At 42.1% G+C, this 19,185-nt stretch overlaps 1 protein-coding gene across 1 annotated transcript in view; it reads right to left on the bottom strand.

Moving 5' to 3' along the window:
- The window catches only part of LOC117426370 (transmembrane protein 132C-like), a 102,715-nt gene that overhangs the window by 50,194 nt on the left and 33,336 nt on the right, over positions 1 to 19,185 (bottom strand). Inside the window, exon 3 of the mRNA XM_059032785.1 lies at positions 2,659 to 2,799. Within this exon, the coding sequence (XP_058888768.1) occupies positions 2,659 to 2,799 (141 nt within the window). The remainder of the gene's footprint in view (positions 1 to 2,658; positions 2,800 to 19,185) is intronic.

Raw genomic sequence — 19,185 nt, 5'->3', positions numbered from 1 at the left:
AGATTCTAAATAAAATGCAAACCGAGGCAGTCTGTATCATAAATGCTTTGACGCATATCTATTCCGACACTGCCAGCCAATGCTTTACTTCACAAACACGCAGCATCCGAGTCCCAGCAGATAAAACAAACAGAAAATCTCAGCTGATGTGGTGAAGACATTCATGCTTCACCCGCCTGGCGCTATCGCATGCTGATCTTCACCGCTGATGAAATGGATCTCAACGCGCTTCACAATCTGAAGCTCAAAGAAGCACAACTGCACTGATCAGGAAAAAGGTCAGCATGCTTTTAGTGGGTGAATGATTTGCTTTGTTTGTCTGTGTTATTGAATTAGGAGGCTGCACACAGACAGCTGAAGCTTTTGCTAAGTGACTCAGAAGGTGTTTAAGCCGAGTCTCCGGGACAGACTTGGCTGTGAATTTCCCCGAAGGGAACGACCCAATCTCCTCCGCTACGCTCCTCATTTAAAAGAGGTTTCGAAGATGGGGACTAGCTGGTTAAATTGCACAGGAATGCTTTGGAAGATTGATTTAGTTTAGTAGTTTTTGTTGTTTTTTTTTCAGCAGTGCATAATAAAATTGGCAGTTCAATCCAAACTCTCTTCTTTTGTTTTCTCAAGAATATTCCCAGCTGAGGCCTGATCAATGCATTGAGGGTCAGTGAGCTCACACTGCTGTCAGTGTCTCACCACTGTCACTTTGAGTGCTGCACAAGTAGGATTTCTCCCTCTTCCAAACGGGCAGGCAGTCTTTCAATAATGATGGCCTTCAGAGTCAGTAAGTTAGACCCATGACCTTCAAACAAACCCCTACCTACAGCATTGAGTGAGCATCCACTGGAGAGAGGAGAGAGGGCTTTATTTGAAAATCAAGGTTCAGTTCAATTTCTTATTTTTATATCTCAACTGCATTGAAAAGTGTCTTACCGTAGATACAGTGGAAACAGAAACAGGCAGTATAAGGTGGCTGACTAAACCGTAAATGACAAACAATTTGTTGGGACCGGAGATGCCCTAGAAAGCATTGGATTTTCCTTCTGGGAGATGCCCAGACTAATCCTATACAAGACAGGAATCTGCTAAAAAGATCAAAACTTCATTTTCTTCAATCCATGTGAACAGCCAATTGCGAGTAAGTTATTCACTAAGCCTCCAGCTGACAGACGCTCCCATTGTGGCTGTTTGAGCAATATCGAATTTTCTTTTTAAGACGGTCCCCCCTGTGAGCATATGGGGAATGGAGAAGATAAATAGATAGAGTTGTCACTTGAAAAGCACAGGATACAAAATGTGTTCAATGTCTTCGTTAGGCACTCAGAGTAGACTGCTTGACTGCTTGGCCATCAAGTAAAGCAATCCTTCAATTTCTTGTGCAATTTTAAATCCTAAAGACAAAAAAAATCTGATAAATGTGTGTGTTTTTTTTTCATTCTAACCCTAATCCTAACCCTTTACGTGTGATTTGACATTGTTACTATAATCCAGTGGTACTCTCTTTTCAGTCTATTCCAAACACAGGCAAAATCCTAGTCCTGAATTGCCCAATTGCACACCAGGATCAATCAAATACTTTAGGCGCTGGCTGGCCCTTATAATGCTCTACCACTGTACTTTTGCATGGTAGTTTGGCAGTTTTCCCATGCTTTTCCCATGATTATACTATGCATAGTTTACAATGGTTTGTCTTTTTTATATGCTTTACCATACCTCTCTGGGCTTTGCAATGCTTTTTTTCACCAATTTAGTCACGCTGTCTACATCTCTTAAACACCCTCTAAGTGCCCTTGTAATGATCCGGTATTCACTTTCCCCGCATCTCATCTCATATATCATGCACGTGGTATATTACCATGAAAAGATGCTCCTGTGTGTGAACAACAAAGATCTGCTTGTTGAGACACCTTCTCTAGTGTGGTGGCTCTCCCGATTAGAAAGATCTGGGGCACAGAGTTGAATTAACTGCAGCACTTTCCTGGATGAAACTTTATAAAGTGCACTTCTGAAAACTACAAAATAAGAAAGCTGCAGGCAACCCAGTTAATGCGACTGCCTTGCGTTCGTATGTTTCTGTAATCCGTGAAATGATACCTGTCACAGTAACTTAGGCTCCATCAGCACTGTGTCTTGATCCTTGTAAAACCATTACAGTTAACAAAGCCAGGAGCTCTCAAGTTAATTAACACTGGGAGATTTCTTATCCATCCCCCCCCCCCCCCCCCCCTCGCTAGATTTTATTTAAAAGCAATACTGGTGGTGAAGGTACTGCTGCAGACTTATACAGTATTTAGAAACCTGATCAACTGTGAGACTAATAAGCACCATTGAGGGTTATCATATATGACTTATATGCTTAATAATGCCATTTGGAAAGACAGCACAGATTTCTCTAGAAATAAGCTAAAGGTTGCTTCATATTGTCCCCACTCCTCCAGCACCATGCTGCTCCATGGTAGGATAGTTTAACACAGAGTCAATATACATAAAAAAAGCACATTGATCCAGTGCCAGTTCTAAACAGGTGATCATGCCATTCTGCTAGTGTAACATTTTAAAAAGTCTGGCTCGTTTCTACAAACATTATGAACCCCATGGAGCGGAGTGGTCATTACCAAACAACAGACACCGCTCCCTGGGAAGAACGCTTTGCGTTTGCCATACCTGTTTCCTGAAGAAGTCCTTTTCCTTTGACAGCGGACAGAAACAGCGGACTTTCCCATTCCTGATTCTTGTCTAATATCCCACGTGCCGGCGTTGCTGGGCTTCAGGCTCAGGAAATTCACACCTTGATTAAACTGAGCTCTGTGGAAGAAGGACAAAGAAGAAACAAAGAGCAGGTAAGATAGAGCAGAATCAAAACAAGTCTCTCCGTTCTGCCTTAAAGCACACCAGCCCAGCAAGCACTGAACTTCTACACAGCTGATCATTTTCGGTACTTTACTGCAAGATGTAAGGGAACTAAAGGAAACCATCAAAGCAATGCTGGGCAGCACTGAGGGATACAGCGCTATTATCTGAATATTAAAGGAGAATGAAGAATAGACCTGTAATCAGGTACTGTGAGATTCACGCTCAACGCATGCTTCGGATAGCATGGAAGTAACCTCAAGTAACAAACTCACTTCCCACCAATCTGTAGATTTGAACTCTTGTGATTACTGCGTTAATGCATTCAGGGATGTTCCATCACCTTGGCTAGGCACGAGCTGCACGAGCTGCAAGTTTGTAGAATGCACAAGTTATTACAGGGTCATTGTGACCCTGCCAGTAGAACCTGTCAGTCTCCTGAGAATGCAGAGCTTGATTAGGCTCTTTGGCCTTTCTCTTTGTTCTTCCGTACAGGCTGAGCAGTGGTGTGATACATTAGGGAACCGACTCATTCCTGAAGTACACCCACACGTGCGTGGTGGTTGCTAAACTTGTGAGCGAGAAGATTTGGCTTTTTTTTTTTTTTTCAGGGTACAAATCAACAGATTGAGAAAGGCTGTGATTTGCGTTGCTTTGCGATGCAGGATCACTTTGTATTGACTGCCACTTGACAGGACGGTCCCCAGGCAGCTTTCACAGCGCTCAGTACAGCTCCCAAAAGAAAGCACTGCGGCTCCAGAACAAGCCACCGCTGCCTCATTGAAGTGAATTGTTACATAAAATCAATTTTCTGTTCTCAGGCCCTGCCTGTTACTCGATGCTTTTTGCTGGCTGGTTTTGAACAATTTATTCTGTTGTCCCAACGCTACTGAAATTAAATACACACTTTGAACTGAAAACTCACAGCAAACATAAATAAATACATAAATAAATGAAATCCACACAAAGCATTAAAATGCATCATTTAAGAGCAATATTTTACCAAAGGGATTGCTCGAGCTGTCAGTTTAATGCACTTTCATGCTGTGGTATTTATATGTTAGAAGCCGCAACAGGATAAAGTGGATTGAAGAGACAATTTGACAGGGAGACATATGCCACACTCCCAGTGGATTATTATTATTTTTTAAACATGACTCTAAAGTAATTTATTGAAAGTCTGTAACCCAATATGATGTGCATGGAATGCATGATAAATAATTACACATTGCAAAGGCTTACAGTACATACAGTATATTTTTATATATATATATATATATATATATATATATATATATATATATATATATATATATATATACACACACACAAGATATTTACGTCACCATTGGAACCTATTAGCAGCTAGTAATAATGTCGCTGAGAGTGTAGATCTGGCACTCAGAATGTAATTAATTCAGAACATTTAATCCACAATAGAATTGACATAAACAGATTAAACACCTGTTTTTTTTTATTATTATTATTTCGATTTAATGACTTCTAATACATTTATAAATGTTCAGTTGCTACCTCCAATTCATTTGAGAGTGTATTCTCTCTTGCTGTCTTTGTATGACAGACCCGACTCTCGTCACCTGACGCAGCAGAGCGTGTGAGAAATCCTCTCTCAACTGCACTGCGAAGGTTAACCAGCCCCCATGCTTCAGCACCCAGCAGGAGGCTCGCCAGTAAAGCAATAAGTTCTGTGCTGTGATATTGAACTGTCCATGGCCAATCTTCATGCCTGCAGGATGCCATTGCTCATAATGACTCTGGCACGGAACTCATTTTGGGAGTCGTATCACAGACTATTACATATTCTCTTGATTCTGTGTTCTGTAGAAAACACAATCAAGCCTGATATTAATAAAATCGAAGTAGGCTATAGAATATAAAGTGCGCTGCCTTTGGGATGAAGCGACTGCATGTTTAGGCTGTTTGGAGAGCGCTGCTTGGTGAGAAGGGATTTGTCCTGTTTGGGACTTTGGAGCTCTGTTACCGAGGGACAGGCAGTGCTTCTGGGGGGCTGGGTTGAAGGAACCACTGCAGAAACGAGACACGCTGACAGGGTTGAAGGGTACGAATCAACCCAAAGAGACTGCTTTGATCTAGATTGTCAGATCGGCTTTTTTTTTTTTTTTCTTTTAAAGTGGTGTCCCAGGGCAAGATCTTTATCAAGTCATACAAATATACACCAAAGAAAGAAAAGAAAAAAAAAACTCTGCCAAAACGCTTTCAACAGTGGCTCCTGACAGCTGCTTTGTAATGAGGGACTGCAAGTCTGCAAATCTGTCTTGTTGCCAGTCAGCTAACAGACATCCTCCCAAGGACAGGCGCTGCCTCACCACGTTTATATTGTGATTATTTACAATGCACATCTGTTCTGATCCCAGCTTTGGCACTGGAATGATACACCGGTGGAGATGGGCCTTGCAGTTTACCGTGGCAGACAGCCAGCTATCTATTTCTGCACATCAACTTTTAAAAAGATGAAACTGCTACTCTGACCTGCAAGTGCATTTAATGTATGTACTTCTTATGAATTCATTCATTCATTCATTCATTATGTAGGGTCTGACCCATCGAGACAAGGTTTCTAACAACACGACAGTAAACAGCAGCTACAGTGTGAATGCTTGACTTGAATCACGAATAACAGCCAGATCATACGTCCAGAACAGTCACTCAATATGGACTCCAAACCACTGCAGACACGCACGCTGTCTGTGTTCAATCTAATCTGTTAAAAACATGTCAAAGCTGATAAGATAATACCCAAATTCAACCCAAAGGGTCTAAAAGGAGGCGTGGGATCAAATGTAATACAGATGAGGCTTCTTTCTTCATAAAGAATAAGTCACAAAGGGGAGGCGGCCACTCAGTTGTTTTTACTGCAATACAAAATCCTTATCCTTATAAAGCAGTAATTAATAATATTATTATTCTTCACGACACACACACACACACACACGTGGGGATCTGCCGTCCCATCTGTAACAATGAACATGCCTGAATGCTTGAATGTTCAGCTATATTTAGCAGCATATTTGGCTCTGCCATCTGATATGCAACGTGCTGACAAAATATTTACAGAGAGAAACAATGGTCAACAGTTAGCATTGTGTGCGCCCAGTGCAAATCAAAGTGCCATTTCATTAACAAGGGGCTCAACTTCCAGAGGCTTCCAAACCGATTCGGCAGACATTTATAAAGCTGACAAAACATGGAGCTGGCTTTGTGTCAAGCTCTCTGACAGTGGAAGCCTTGGGACAAGTGCACTTAGAATTGCCTAGGCTCCAGTCCAGGTTTAACGGGCAGCACTGAATGATTAAGAGTGGTTTAATTGGTTCCACTTACCAACTAAGAACATGGTTGGAACAAAGACCTGGAATGGAAGTACGGAGGTGACTTTTAAAGCTACAGCAGAGATTAGTTTGTATACACAGAGAATCAGAGCCTTCAAAATACCACGGCTTCCTCCAGTACACCAGCAAGTTGAAGGCTTTTACCTTATTGTTACAGTGCTGTGTTCTTATTCTGTTTTTATTTTTAAAGAGTACACAAGTGACAAGGCTTAAGAGGCCTTCACAGGGCTGCCTTGGCAACTGCTATTCTGTGCCCTGGGCTCTTGTGGCATTAGTTAATGTGACAGGCTTGAGAATGCACAATGGTACTCCTGATGCAATTGTTTCCATAACCAGACCCTTGAGATTTAAAGCAGCAATTTACTGTAAAGCCATTTCCTGACGGAATATGAAGTAAGTAAAAGTGATGTCTTGATCTGAAGCTTCATTTAAATATGAATAAATAACCATGTGAATACATACTACACTAACATTCTACATACCGGTGCTAGTGCTGACGTTGCTCTTTCTAAATGAAATGGAATTGTTTTGCTTCTCTGAAGCTGCTTATAATACACTACATACAATTAGTGGCACGTTTCTTTTATTTAATAGCATCAGCATTTTGTCTTTTCATACCACCAGCGATTGAAAATATAATACTAAAAATAAGCAACTTGGATCTGCATGCATGCATTGGGTTACTATTGTTAGCTGGAGTGTGCAGATCCAAAGGAGAAGCCACGGCTAGTGTGTGGAATACAGGCACTGGTAGGGCTATATCTCCAGACACTACGTGACGGGAAACATTTCACATCACTGCTAGAGTGATTCACTTTGATAACCGTGATCCGTCCTCCAGTCAGAAAAGATGCCAACGCTTTTAACTTCGATTGGGAGAGTTGATATCATTGCGTGGGCTGGCTGGAAGGCACAGTTTTGCATTCCCTGGAAATGCATCTCTCAGTACTGTAACCCGTGTCCGAGTCAGACCCCAAGCCATGCTCAGCAGTCTTTTTGCTGCTCCGACACATTCTCTAAGCAGCATTCTGTATCGGCTCCGAATGGATTGTGCTGTCATTTGATCTACAGTAAAGTTGAAAGGATATGATTTTTGCAGTCAGAGCCTCCCCCCCCCCCAGCATGTGGCCGCTTAGTTAATGATACATCCGCACCTCGGAGGAGGCTAAGGTGATCTAACCACACTGGAATGTGGTGCTGCAGACACCTTTGACTGCGGCTACTCAAGACAATGATTCAGTTGGGGAGTCTCCAGGAATCTACAGAGGAGGTTTCCATATTAAATGTGATGGCGCAAAGGGGATGCTTTCCTGCACTGCTGTCATGGGCGCTACGAGCAAGACGAGGGAATGGGATACAAGAGTCGAGGGGGAACCACCCTTTTGTAGAGCGGTTAAGACTCTCGCTTGGGACAGTTCAATGAGAACGATGCATTGGTGTAATACTAGGAGGCAGTTCTAGTATGGGATGGTTGGCGATGTGCTGCAGCCTTCCCCAATGTGGATCATATTATCATTCAGCCCTTAAGGTTTTTTCTGCCCAAGGCAACAAACCAGAGAAATCATTTTTGAGTGAAGTGCTAAAATGAAGCCCTAAAGGTAGACGTGTTGTACAAGCCATCCACCCACCAACCCCCCCCCCTCCCATCCACTGCAGAGCAGGCTGTTAGCCATAGCAGGTATTACAGTAGGCTTAATTAGGTCACGCAATAGGAGAGGAAAAACCAAAACTTGCAGTAAGACCACAGTAATTGAAGTTCCATTCCTGAAATGTTTTACGCTGGTATAAAATGTAAAGTCAGGTGTCGACTGGTAATGAAGAGCCTTTGGGTGCATCTTGGTGGTCCACTATGAAAGGCGCTATATAAAATAAAGATTGGTTGATTGATTGATTGATTGATTGATAAAATAAATGGTCCCTCTAGTGTTTAAATACATAATGACCGGATTCCTTTCTCTTTCCTAATCCCCAGAGGACTCATCAGACACAGAATTCATAGCGACCCGGGGCTGCTGAATAACACATTTCTCAAGGTCAGCCTGAGAACACTTCTGTTTAACAATGAGGATAAACATTTCACAGAAACTACAGAACAATTACTGTGTTTTATAACCAAACAAAACAAATTAATGCTCGCTTATAGAGCAACAACAACAACAGCAGGTGGTGCAGTTATAATAGGGGGGTCAATGCCAGTTATAAGACATTCATAAGTAGAATTGAAAACATCACTGGAAGTTATCTTGAGTTATATTGTATGTTAAGCAGAGCAAAGTTTTTTCCATGCTTCCACTTGCGTTAAATGTTTTCAATTAAATTATAGAAACTCCAACACAATTTAGAATTTCTTTCAGAAACCAACAAGTTTCAATATTGATGGACATCACTTATTGTTAGGAAATGCTACAGTAAAGCTATCATAGAAGAAAAAACTACCATAGTTCTGCTAGAATACAGCACTATAAGATATATATATATATATATATATATATATGGGATTTTGCAGAGTGGTGACATTTAATAGTTGATATTCTGTAAAGTGCTTGCATGCCATTAGTACATTTCAAGTATCTACTGGCAGTATTTCAAGCATAATTCATTGCACATCTCTACATCTCAATCAGATAAAAAATACATTAGGCTTTCATCCCTCTTAAGAGTGATTAGTCATATCTTCTGCTTCTTCTCCTTCTCCTCAAGTGATGCCAAGTAATACAGATGCTGCTACCCAATCCGTTACACATCAGACTCCAGCAATAACCGAGCGTCGTTATCGAGTAGATTCAAACTTCAGCTTTTATAAACCATCGTCACCACAGAAGAGATGTCGGATTCACTTTCATTTCCAAAACGCTTGAACTTCACGAGAAGTCCTCCGTTAAAAGAAATATTACGTTTTCAACAGTAACGTGGATGAGACTGCAAGCGTGTGAAACACGGATGTATCATCCTGTACATGAAAAACAGAGACAACCTTATACTGCACACCTCCTACTGTATGACCGCTAACACTGTGACCTCTGTAGATACACTGTGACAATTAATGCTGAAGAAACATTCTGCTTTATATTTGGAACACGTTTAACTAGACATCTAAAAATGTAATTTACAGTGAGCATTCTTTTTTTTTGGGGGGGGGGGGGTCACAGTATTGCTCAATACTCTGTGTTGCTATTTCTGCTCTCCAATGATCATCTGCCAGGCTTACTGATTGACGTTCCTTTTAAACCACGGGGACGCTGCTTCTAAACACACTGTTAAAAGCTGGACTTCGCCGGCTTTAGAAATGACTTGTACAGCAGGACTGGAGTTTCCGAGGGGACGGAAATTACCGCTGCACACTCATAGTTGTGATTTGTCAAACACTTTCAGAAATGCAGCATTTAGAACCAGACCTAACAGCAGAGCAGTGGAGTAAACAGCATGATAAATAACACAACAATAAAGAAACAGCAGAAAACACAAATCCTAGAATATTATTCAGACTGTACATTATAAAAGCACCCCTAAATATATACTTCTGTATTGTAAAACTGGTGATCTCAGTGAAAGCAGTATGTATTGTTATCCAGTGACGATACCCACAGACACCCCATGTGTGTTTACAGCACCTGCATGCTAGAACACAGCCCAGCACAGCATGAGAACAAGCTAAAGACTTCTTTAATGAAGGCCGACTTTATTAACAGCACGCTCGTTCCAAGGTGACCTAAAGAACACTCCTGTTTAATAGCAATGAGGGGTGAATGCATTGTGTGTAGCAGCCTCTTGTTTTATCTGTAATTGTATTCCATTGTGCAGGTAAAAGTGGTCTCAGGGGAGGGCGGGCTGCATGTGAAGTGAATCACACACACACCCCCCTCGCTGTGATTAAAAGTGGTGACAGCAAGTCACTGAAGGGAATGAAAACGCTCCAATGTCAAGCAGGAGCTCTGGTGTTAGTCCCGCACACAAAGAAAACTAAAAGTTACCAGACCATGCCCTTTTTCTTCACTTAGTAGTAGAATTCAACTTTTCAAGTATTAAAATACAAGTAATGTTTTGGGGGAGAATATCTTTGTCTAGTGTGTTATAGTACACTGATTTAGGTATTCGGGGGTTGATGTTAGCCTATCATAAACAGGTAAATGAAACGGCTCTGTGCACTTTGGTTTTTCATAAAACTTTCATATTTTTTAGCACCGTAGTGAATGTCAGGACCAATCCCGACATTCTTTTTTTTTTTTTTTAGTAACATTGTAATTAAATACTCTTTTGATTTACAGCATAGCACCCTTCACACCAACAACTAGCTTGTCAAGTTTCCCCACTGTAAGGGAAATTATTCCTTCTTTTTCAGTTGAAATATTTAACCTGCTTGATGTGGTATGTATCGCTGTTCAAAAGCACTCGCAGCCCATTCGCAGCGTGTCAATGGGACTTATCTCTAATCTCCCTCTTATTTAGCCAAATCCTCCCTCCCACAGAAGTGGCACGCCGACCTTGACTGCTTATGCAGAAATTTAAACAGCTGAAGCAGATTCAAAAGGGATCTTACTAGAAGCAGAAGAATGTGTACCGATAGAACACTGATAGAGCATCAGTCATGGCATTAGCATTATATCAAGAGTTAATAACACAATTCCACATGAGCTTTCTTCAAGGACATGAGAAAAATACACTTTCTTTTAAGTAGAAAAAGTGTCTTTCAATGTTTTGCCTGTCTTCAAGGCGAAAATGATCATGAATCCCCTTTGCTTATCTAAACTCCAATAAGGTGCACCGAGGTGAAAAGCTAGAGAGGTGTTATCTCTACATAATATCTTCTCAGTAAGGGAACAATGCTCCCTACAAATCAATAAGAGAATGCCCCTAGAGTCAAACAGCAGGTACTGATTGATGTCTTCAAAGTAGCCATTTCCTGACCATCAGCAGCAACAGCATCCCCTGAAAGGGAGGCTTTGCAAACCCATCCCTCATCCACGCTATCTCCACTGTCCTGTCCTCCCCGGCACATTTCTTCATTTCCTGGGTAGTTCTGTCCTGCGAGGGGAGCTGGATTAGAGATGTTAATCCCGGAGGAAATGACAGCTCTCAGGTTTTAGCTGTCTCGCTGCCGATGTTTCAGGAATAACGTGTGCTGCAACAGAGCATCAGCCATCTTCATGACTGACACAAAACATACTGTGGCCGTCACCCCCGTGTTTGGAGAATGCCCTGCCTCTGAGCTTCTTTCAGTCAGCCATCCTTTTACTGTAAATGTCATGGCTCTGGCTGCTGTTATCAACAATCCCAGCTTCAAAGGTGTCAAGCAAATGCAATTGTCATCATTTAGTGAGCATCCTGTCTGAAGATATGGGGCTACGGGCGTGTGTGTGTGTGTGTGCGCGTGTCTAGTTTTAATTCAGAACAGTATTATATACGTTTTTCTGCCAGGGCATTTCCATGGATAATACTGTAAACATAAACATGATATTAAAAGAGCACACCACTTTATTGTTTCACATACAATGAGGAGGACGTGTTCAGAATTAATTACACCGTTTCTTAAAAGGTTTCTAAAGCGCCATTTTCCTAATTTCCTACTGTACTTAAGTCTCGTTCACATTTTCACCCCCGTATTTCAGCTGTATAATTTCTGTTTGAAAGCAAGCCGCTTCTTTGTTAAAGTATGTTTTAGAGGTGGCACGCAAACAGGAATAACTCTAAATACCATAAACAAGCACAGTGATAGTTTCCATTCTGCAGATGAGCGACGCTCTCAACAGTAATATCACTGCCAGAGGCAACTGAACTAGTGGAGAGATTCGAAGGTCCAACACAACAGCTGTTCCAAAGTGTCAAAACTTTACCAACGTGCTAAACATGAAGTGTGTCAGCTAATTACTGCACCAGTTTATCTGCAACGCACTTACTGAATGTGATTGCAGCGTCTCTGCGAATATTCAGCGCCTAGCTCAGAGGCAGTGTTAATTATATGCAATTAAACCCTGTCTCACTTAATTAGCTGATTAGCATGGTGTAGTACAGTATGCACACGTTAATTACTTTGAGCAGGTAACTGGGACTGGAATGTGAAAACTTGTGCAAGGTGCATGTGCAGGGCTCGGCAGTAACTAGATATTAAAACGGGAGGTTGCAAGGTTTAAGGGAAGTGATATAAAAAAAAAAGTGCAGAAGAATGAATTAGGTGTGGAAATCCTCCAGCAAGGTGGTGGGGAATGGAGAGCTTTACTAAGCACTCCCCCTGACAGAACTGCTGTCACTGGTATGTCAGCCCACTTCAGGTTTGAACTGGAAATACACTGGCTTCCCCTTCAATAGCTAAACACCACAATATCATCTTTACTACTGTGATGACAGCATTGGGCTAAGAGGTTTTTATTACTGTCAGATTACACCATCCTTACCAAATTGCCATCAACTGCAATGCAATGGTTCTATACTAGCGGCAGCTATAATGGTGTGCTCTGTCGGTAGAATGGTGCACATGGCTCAAGTTTGTTTTAGATTAATACACACTATCGGTCTGCTACTGTCTCAGGAATACTGAACATGGGTTCCATATCCATTGTGCTCCTATTGCTGGTAAAACTTTGGATAATGGCATCTCTTTTTGAGATGACAAATTGTGTGACCCTGAGAGTGGGTAATAAACTGGGATTATAATGGCATCCCAATGCTGTTTTTCTAAGAGTAATGTCTGCATAATTGTTTAGATAGAGAAATACTTTAGAAATGTGCAAATTACTGTAATACCCAGATGACAGATCCTTAGTACAAATACATACTTTGGGAGTGCAGCTGAATCAGTGCAGTGCATGTGTAAATTATCTCTTTTGTGTGACAAAACTGCAGAGAACTTCGATTTTGGGAGCCTGCAAACAGTATTTTAAGTATGGTACTGGCATATAACATATATAAGGTTTATTTGAATGGTTATTCTAAAATAAGCAGGTGGAATACACACTTGCAGAAGTGCCGGAGGGGAGTCGGGGGGGAAAAGAAATGCAGACATAAGGATCATCCCAGGGCTTCAATAGTAGAGCTAGTGCCTGTGTTTCACAAATCACACCACGCATTTCCATTCTGCTGCTCTCTTCCACTCTCCAAAAGAGCATGTTTGATTCTTCTTCTTCTTCTTCTTCTTCTTCACACAGCAGAGTGTCACAATGAATATTCATAAAGCTGGACCCCGACCAAATAAAACATCTGAAAGAGCCAAGCCACACGCGCTAACGAGACAGCTCGCTCAGCCGTGGAGTGGATAATAAAGAGTCTCCTGCTTGTGTGAAGGAGGCTGTGTCAATAGCGGAACTGTTGGGAGGGGGAAAAGTGTCAAAAGACTCACAGGTCAAAAACTAAAAGGAACAGCAGGTCAGTTCGGATGGCAACTTTCCAAGGAGTTAACTCAGCAGGGGAGGCCCCAATGCACAGCCACCGTGTCACCTGGGGGGAGCAGGGGTTCATTACACTAATCTATTGATCTTAACCGTGGAAGATCTTAGGATCTTAATACCACCACCATTTAAAAATCGATTAAAAAATGTGGTTAAATAAAGAAATACACTAGGAGGAACTGCCTTGCACTGTGCCAGTGATTGCAATTCGCTGTTAAGACCAATTGGATACACCCCAGGGTCTGTACTCCTCACTGCAGGGCCTCTAAGCCCCCATCCACAATGCGTTTTCCATGGTGTACCAGCCATTCCTTGTAAGCACAGCTGACCTCTGGTACCGTCATAGCAAGCCCTGGATTGGCACAACCTGCTACACAACGATCGGAGTCTTTTTCTGCACGATTCGCCCCCGCAGCAGAGAGACCGCATCTAAATGAGAAAGACCTCGCTCCAAGCGAGTAGCGGTCTGCATCTCTGCTGACACCCGCAGAGAACAATCAACTGCACCCTCCAAGCCCTGAGAAGTGACAGCGTGCATTTCCTGGTCTGTTCTTGATATGCTTCCCACTGCAGTTGTGTCCGTTTGCACAGCACACTCTATACTGTAATCAAGCAGGACACAGCAAACCCACGCTGCCGTGCTTGTGTACTGTCAACCTGTTTATTGACAAGGCATACAAAAGCAAGCTAAACTCACCCCAGGGATCTTTTAAGCAGCGGTTTCAACAATTATCAAAGCTTCTCCCTAAACCATGAAGACAGAGCAAAGCACATACCTCTCCAATGCAGCGGCAATATCCAAGCAGTTCACAGAGGACAAGAAAGCTTGGCAATGTATTACTGGCTTCAAGCAGGCTGTGAGTTAAAAGGCAGTACTTTTTATCTTGTGGCACATGTACAGTTGTATGTATTTGTGTGGTGCAGTTGTAAATAATAATATGTTTACTTGTGTTTCGGCAGATGTTTCTCCAATAGCCAGCCATGTGACAATAACGGCTGGATTGGTTAGTCTCACTTGACAGAAGTAAACTTAAAATTGTGTGAGAATGTGTTCAGGCTAAATTGGGTAATTAATCGCCAATTTAGCCTGACCACATAATATGAGGAGCTGGGAGACACTTTAGGGATTCAAGAGTAGCAGGTGCTTGTGTTCTTCAACTAGTGTTCCTTTCTCTCGTCTTTTTGTTTGTTTTTTGTTAAATAAATGTGTGCAGCCAAGCGCTTAACTGCGTCTCCCGACTCCAGCCTCTGGTGTCCCTGCTGCTAGCCAGCCTTGACCCTCACACGCTTGGTGGCTGCGATGGCTCTGTATTTCTTGATTCAACTCACCGCTATGGTATGGAATGGTGCTTTCTCTATGTTGAACGGCAATGGGATCGTCTTGCTACAGTAGATTCTGATGAGTCCTGCATCTCCCTCCCACAAGAGGTTACAATGAATCCAAGCGAGTACTGAGGACAGGTGCTTGAAGGCTTAAGCAAATACTAAAACAATACTGCTCGTGCTGTTTGGTTTTATGCCAAATTATCACCAAAAAACAATTACCTTTACTTTTACATCTGCATGTAAAAAAAAAAAAAAAAAACATTTCTCAATTTAGATTCATAAGCCTTCAAAATCACAAGGGATGCAATACTTTCTCAAAGCTACTAAGCGACACATCTAATCTACGTGGAAAACACAAACAATGCTGCATTATGGATAAGTGTATAGGGCTCTGCGTAATAATACTCTCAATACAAATAATAATATTTCATTTCAGTGCACCCGCAGATTGGGAATACAGACGAGTTCATTGAAAAACGTATTGAGAAAAGGCAATGTGGGAAAAGCACAATGAAGCAAGACGTTCCATCATATCAGTCAATGCCTTTCTGCCGTATTACAGTTTGCAATTATCACACAACAAACTGTGACACCATGGAATGAAGCATATTAATCTATTAAGCTCATAAGCATTGCAGCAATACAAAGAGGATGCACAGTACCCATTTCATTATATCGTTTGAAGCTGTATGCTAGACTCTGCGTGCCAGGGGCAGTCATGGAATGAGTTTTTTTTAAGCTTATTTCATGTCTCTAAAGCCCGCTGCACACAGCCCGACTCAAGCCATCCCAACTCATCTCATCTGAGTATGCACAGATTTTGCCATCAGTTGTGCTCAGTTTTGGTTTGACGTCACAATTGAGTTTTTCCCGACTGGGTGTCGCACACTGCTAAGACTGAATTAGACGGACCACAACTAGATCCTGGTGATTACTATGTATGCAGATTTAATTAATACTGCCCTGTACACATTTTTGTATTAACTTAGCCCAACATAGCGACCCTCATATTATGCATGGCATCGTATGCTGATTAGACGGCGGAGACAGCGCTGCGAGGCAACCAAAAGAAGCGCTTAGCCTATTAATTAATTGACCATTTACACCGTGCAAACGTTTCAGGCAGTGTTTGACTTTTTGTATAGCTTGTCTACTACACTTTAGCCTGTGGTAAATAAAATCCAACCTGTTGATTTTTTATTTGACTTTGTCGTTTTTTTTTTTCTCAGCGTGTGGATCTAGGGGCTTGTGTTTTGTGACCTAGTATTGGAGATCGACGCACCGGTTATTTCTGTTTTAGCGCAGTAAGAAAATATAGGCTGTCAGTAGATTGATAATAAAAAGGTAAATTGATAATTTACCTTTGATTAGTAAAACCTATTCAAATGTGCACATATCTGATATTTTTTAATTCAGGACACTCACAGCAATTCAAGACTAATGTATTTTTACCTGTGGAACTGAAGCTGTTAAAATTCCGTCATCTTGTGACAAGTTACATGACAAGCTACGTCACTTAAACCTGCTTCACCATTGGTTGACACCCTTATGACTAATCGGTCTCAGTCTTGGTCGGCAACCGCTGCACACAAACAGATTGATCACATCTGAACGAAACTGCGTCTGAAAAAGATTCAACATGTTCAATCTTCAAATCTGAAGACGTCCTGACTGAAATCTGCATAATCTTGGTTTTAAGGGCACGCACACCGATACGATTCATCCAAGGTTACCTCAAGAGCATTACACATGTATTTACAATCCTCCTAATATCACATCAAACATGGTTAAGTAAATGACATAACTCCAAGGATAGTGAACAGCCTTTAACCAGCTCCCAAAGCACAGTCCTGCATTGAAACAGAGAGAGCTACAATGAGTAGCACATGGACAAAACCCACTAAACTCCATTAAAATGGCACTAAAATGACAAAGAAATTGCCAGCAGTGGCGCACACTTTGAACTGGTGCAGAAGCTTAGCAAAGTGCCCCACGATTCTTAATAAGGCCAGTGTTGCTGTGCTTGGCGCAGAAGGTGTCTCCCTGTCCCCACTATCACGCTGATGGGTTGCTGAATCGATGCAAACCAAAGACAAATTAAGTTCCATCTCAGCTCAGCTGCCAACTCAACCGGCAGTCATTTTGTGAACAACACAGAAGTGACTTTCAGACAGCAGTTTATTCATGCAAGGTGATTCCCTGTGATGACACTGAAACCCGGCAGCAGTGCTTTTAGTGTTGATAATGTCTGTAAACGGTGTTAGCAGAGCTTTTATCAAAGGCAGAGTCTGCAGTGCTCTCTCATTACTGGTCCAGATAGCTCTTCTCGTGTCAGTGGTTCTGGGATAGGGACTGTGCCAAGAGTCTACCCTTCCAAGATAAATGCAAATTGAACTAAACTAATGCAGCCTACAGCACAGATATTTCATCCAGAAAACACTTAATAGCGGCAACTTTAGAAATACTAAAGAAACTGCAATGACAACCGTTTTGACTAAATTTCAAATAACACTCGAAGCTAGTTACTGTTTAACCTTAAAAAGCTAGTTACTGTTTAACCTTAAAAAGCTAGTTAACATTAAAAAGAACAAGGGGTGAAAGCAAAGCACCTGCAGTTTTAACAGAGTGTACAACAACACCACACACGCTTAGACTTTCACCACATAATAACTGGGTTTGAAGCCCGTAGTATGAGTGAAATTCATAGTGTACAGTTTATAGGCAGAGTCCTGCTTTGAGTTTTACAGCCAAGCATGGGAGTACTGTGCATGCGTGTTCTTCCTGACACAGAACTGCACTCCCTAGTGCTCACTCCACAAAGAACAGGACACACTCTGGAATGCTGGGGTAAAAACAGCTCCTAAAGGAGCATACTAGATTCACTTCCAGGATCCATTTCTCAGGTTGTTTGTGTCCCTGGCTATGTGTCCAGTGTGTGTAGGGGAACAGAAGGAAAGAAAGAGAGTAGCTCCAGTGGTATCAGTATATTAATCAGTCTGGGTTGAGGCAGACAAAATGACAGGACAACAGTAAGAGAAGATCAAAGCGGCAGCCCATTGTGCAACTACAGCGTGTTTCCAAAGATGTCCGCAATCAAAGGACAATATGTACGCCTCTTCTCAGTCAAACCCATAGTTATTAAGCATCTATTATATATTTATAAAACATGAATAAGCAGCACCTTAATATAAAGTGTTACCGATGTGGATAATGGATGCCAGGAGGAAATGAGCATATGGGATTCTCACCCAAACAGGCTTCAGTGCTCTCTAGAATCTCAAGATCAGCCCCAGAGAACAGAATTCCCCTGAGCACTTGTTCTCAGTTGCAGCTTCTAAGCGAGTCACCGCTGGCTTTTCCTTACTTGCCCCTGCAGGCACTGAACTGACCATGGGGAAAATCTGAGCTTCCCTGTCCCTAAACCAACATCTCCCAGCGACCGAGGTAAGTGACGATGTGTGCACACGGATTAAAGGGATTTACAGGGGATAAGAAAACGATCCCGCTCTTTCGAAAAAGCAAACACAGCACTTCTTTTGTCTGTTTGCCCAACAAACAACCACTGCATTATCCGGTTATTCAAGAGGCTTGACAAACCGGGCCCTGATTGACATCACGCCGCAGTTTAGATCAATGAGCTCGGAAGACTAGCATCACGCCACAAATCTGCAGAGGACTTGGTGTCACATAATCCCACTGAAGAATCCACCCAGCTCCATAAATCATTAGTGCTGCAGTTTTATGCCAGGCAGGCAGGAGATGCTTGGTTTGAGAGCTGCCGTTCCCAGCGGAGGCCTAACTCTACACCTGAAGCTTGGGGCAGATCCTCTGAGATACGGGAGACAGGGCTCTGTCTAATTAAAGGGGTAGCTGAGGACTCAGGTGACAGCTGGTACCTGAGGCTCCATTTCTCTTAAAATCCACAGAAGCTGAGGTGGGAGTTACAGGGTAATTAAAGCTGGAATAGCGTCAACTCACAGAGGCGTTTTTTTTATTCTTCCTATTAATTCGGTGCTGCATTTCATTCTCATTAGGTTGCAGGGATGACAGCCCTCAGAAAGAGGGGAACACTCTCAAGGTCAGCCAGTATTGAGAACAGCCCAACAAAGTCCTTCTACAGCAATGTATTGTGTTCCTGGTTACATACCTCAGCGTTAAAATGACTCCCTGCCCCCCTGTATCTGAATGTTTTGTTCTTCTGTGAGAATGTATGCCTGGTAAACTATCTGTTTGGCATTGGTAAAACATTTAAAAACTCAATTCCCACT

The sequence above is a fragment of the Acipenser ruthenus genome, chromosome 11, assembly GCF_902713425.1.
Source record: "Acipenser ruthenus chromosome 11, fAciRut3.2 maternal haplotype, whole genome shotgun sequence".
Lineage (NCBI taxonomy): Eukaryota > Metazoa > Chordata > Actinopteri > Acipenseriformes > Acipenseridae > Acipenser > Acipenser ruthenus.
Note: the sequence above shows the minus strand (reverse complement) of the source record. Positions and strands in the feature narration are given on the sequence as shown.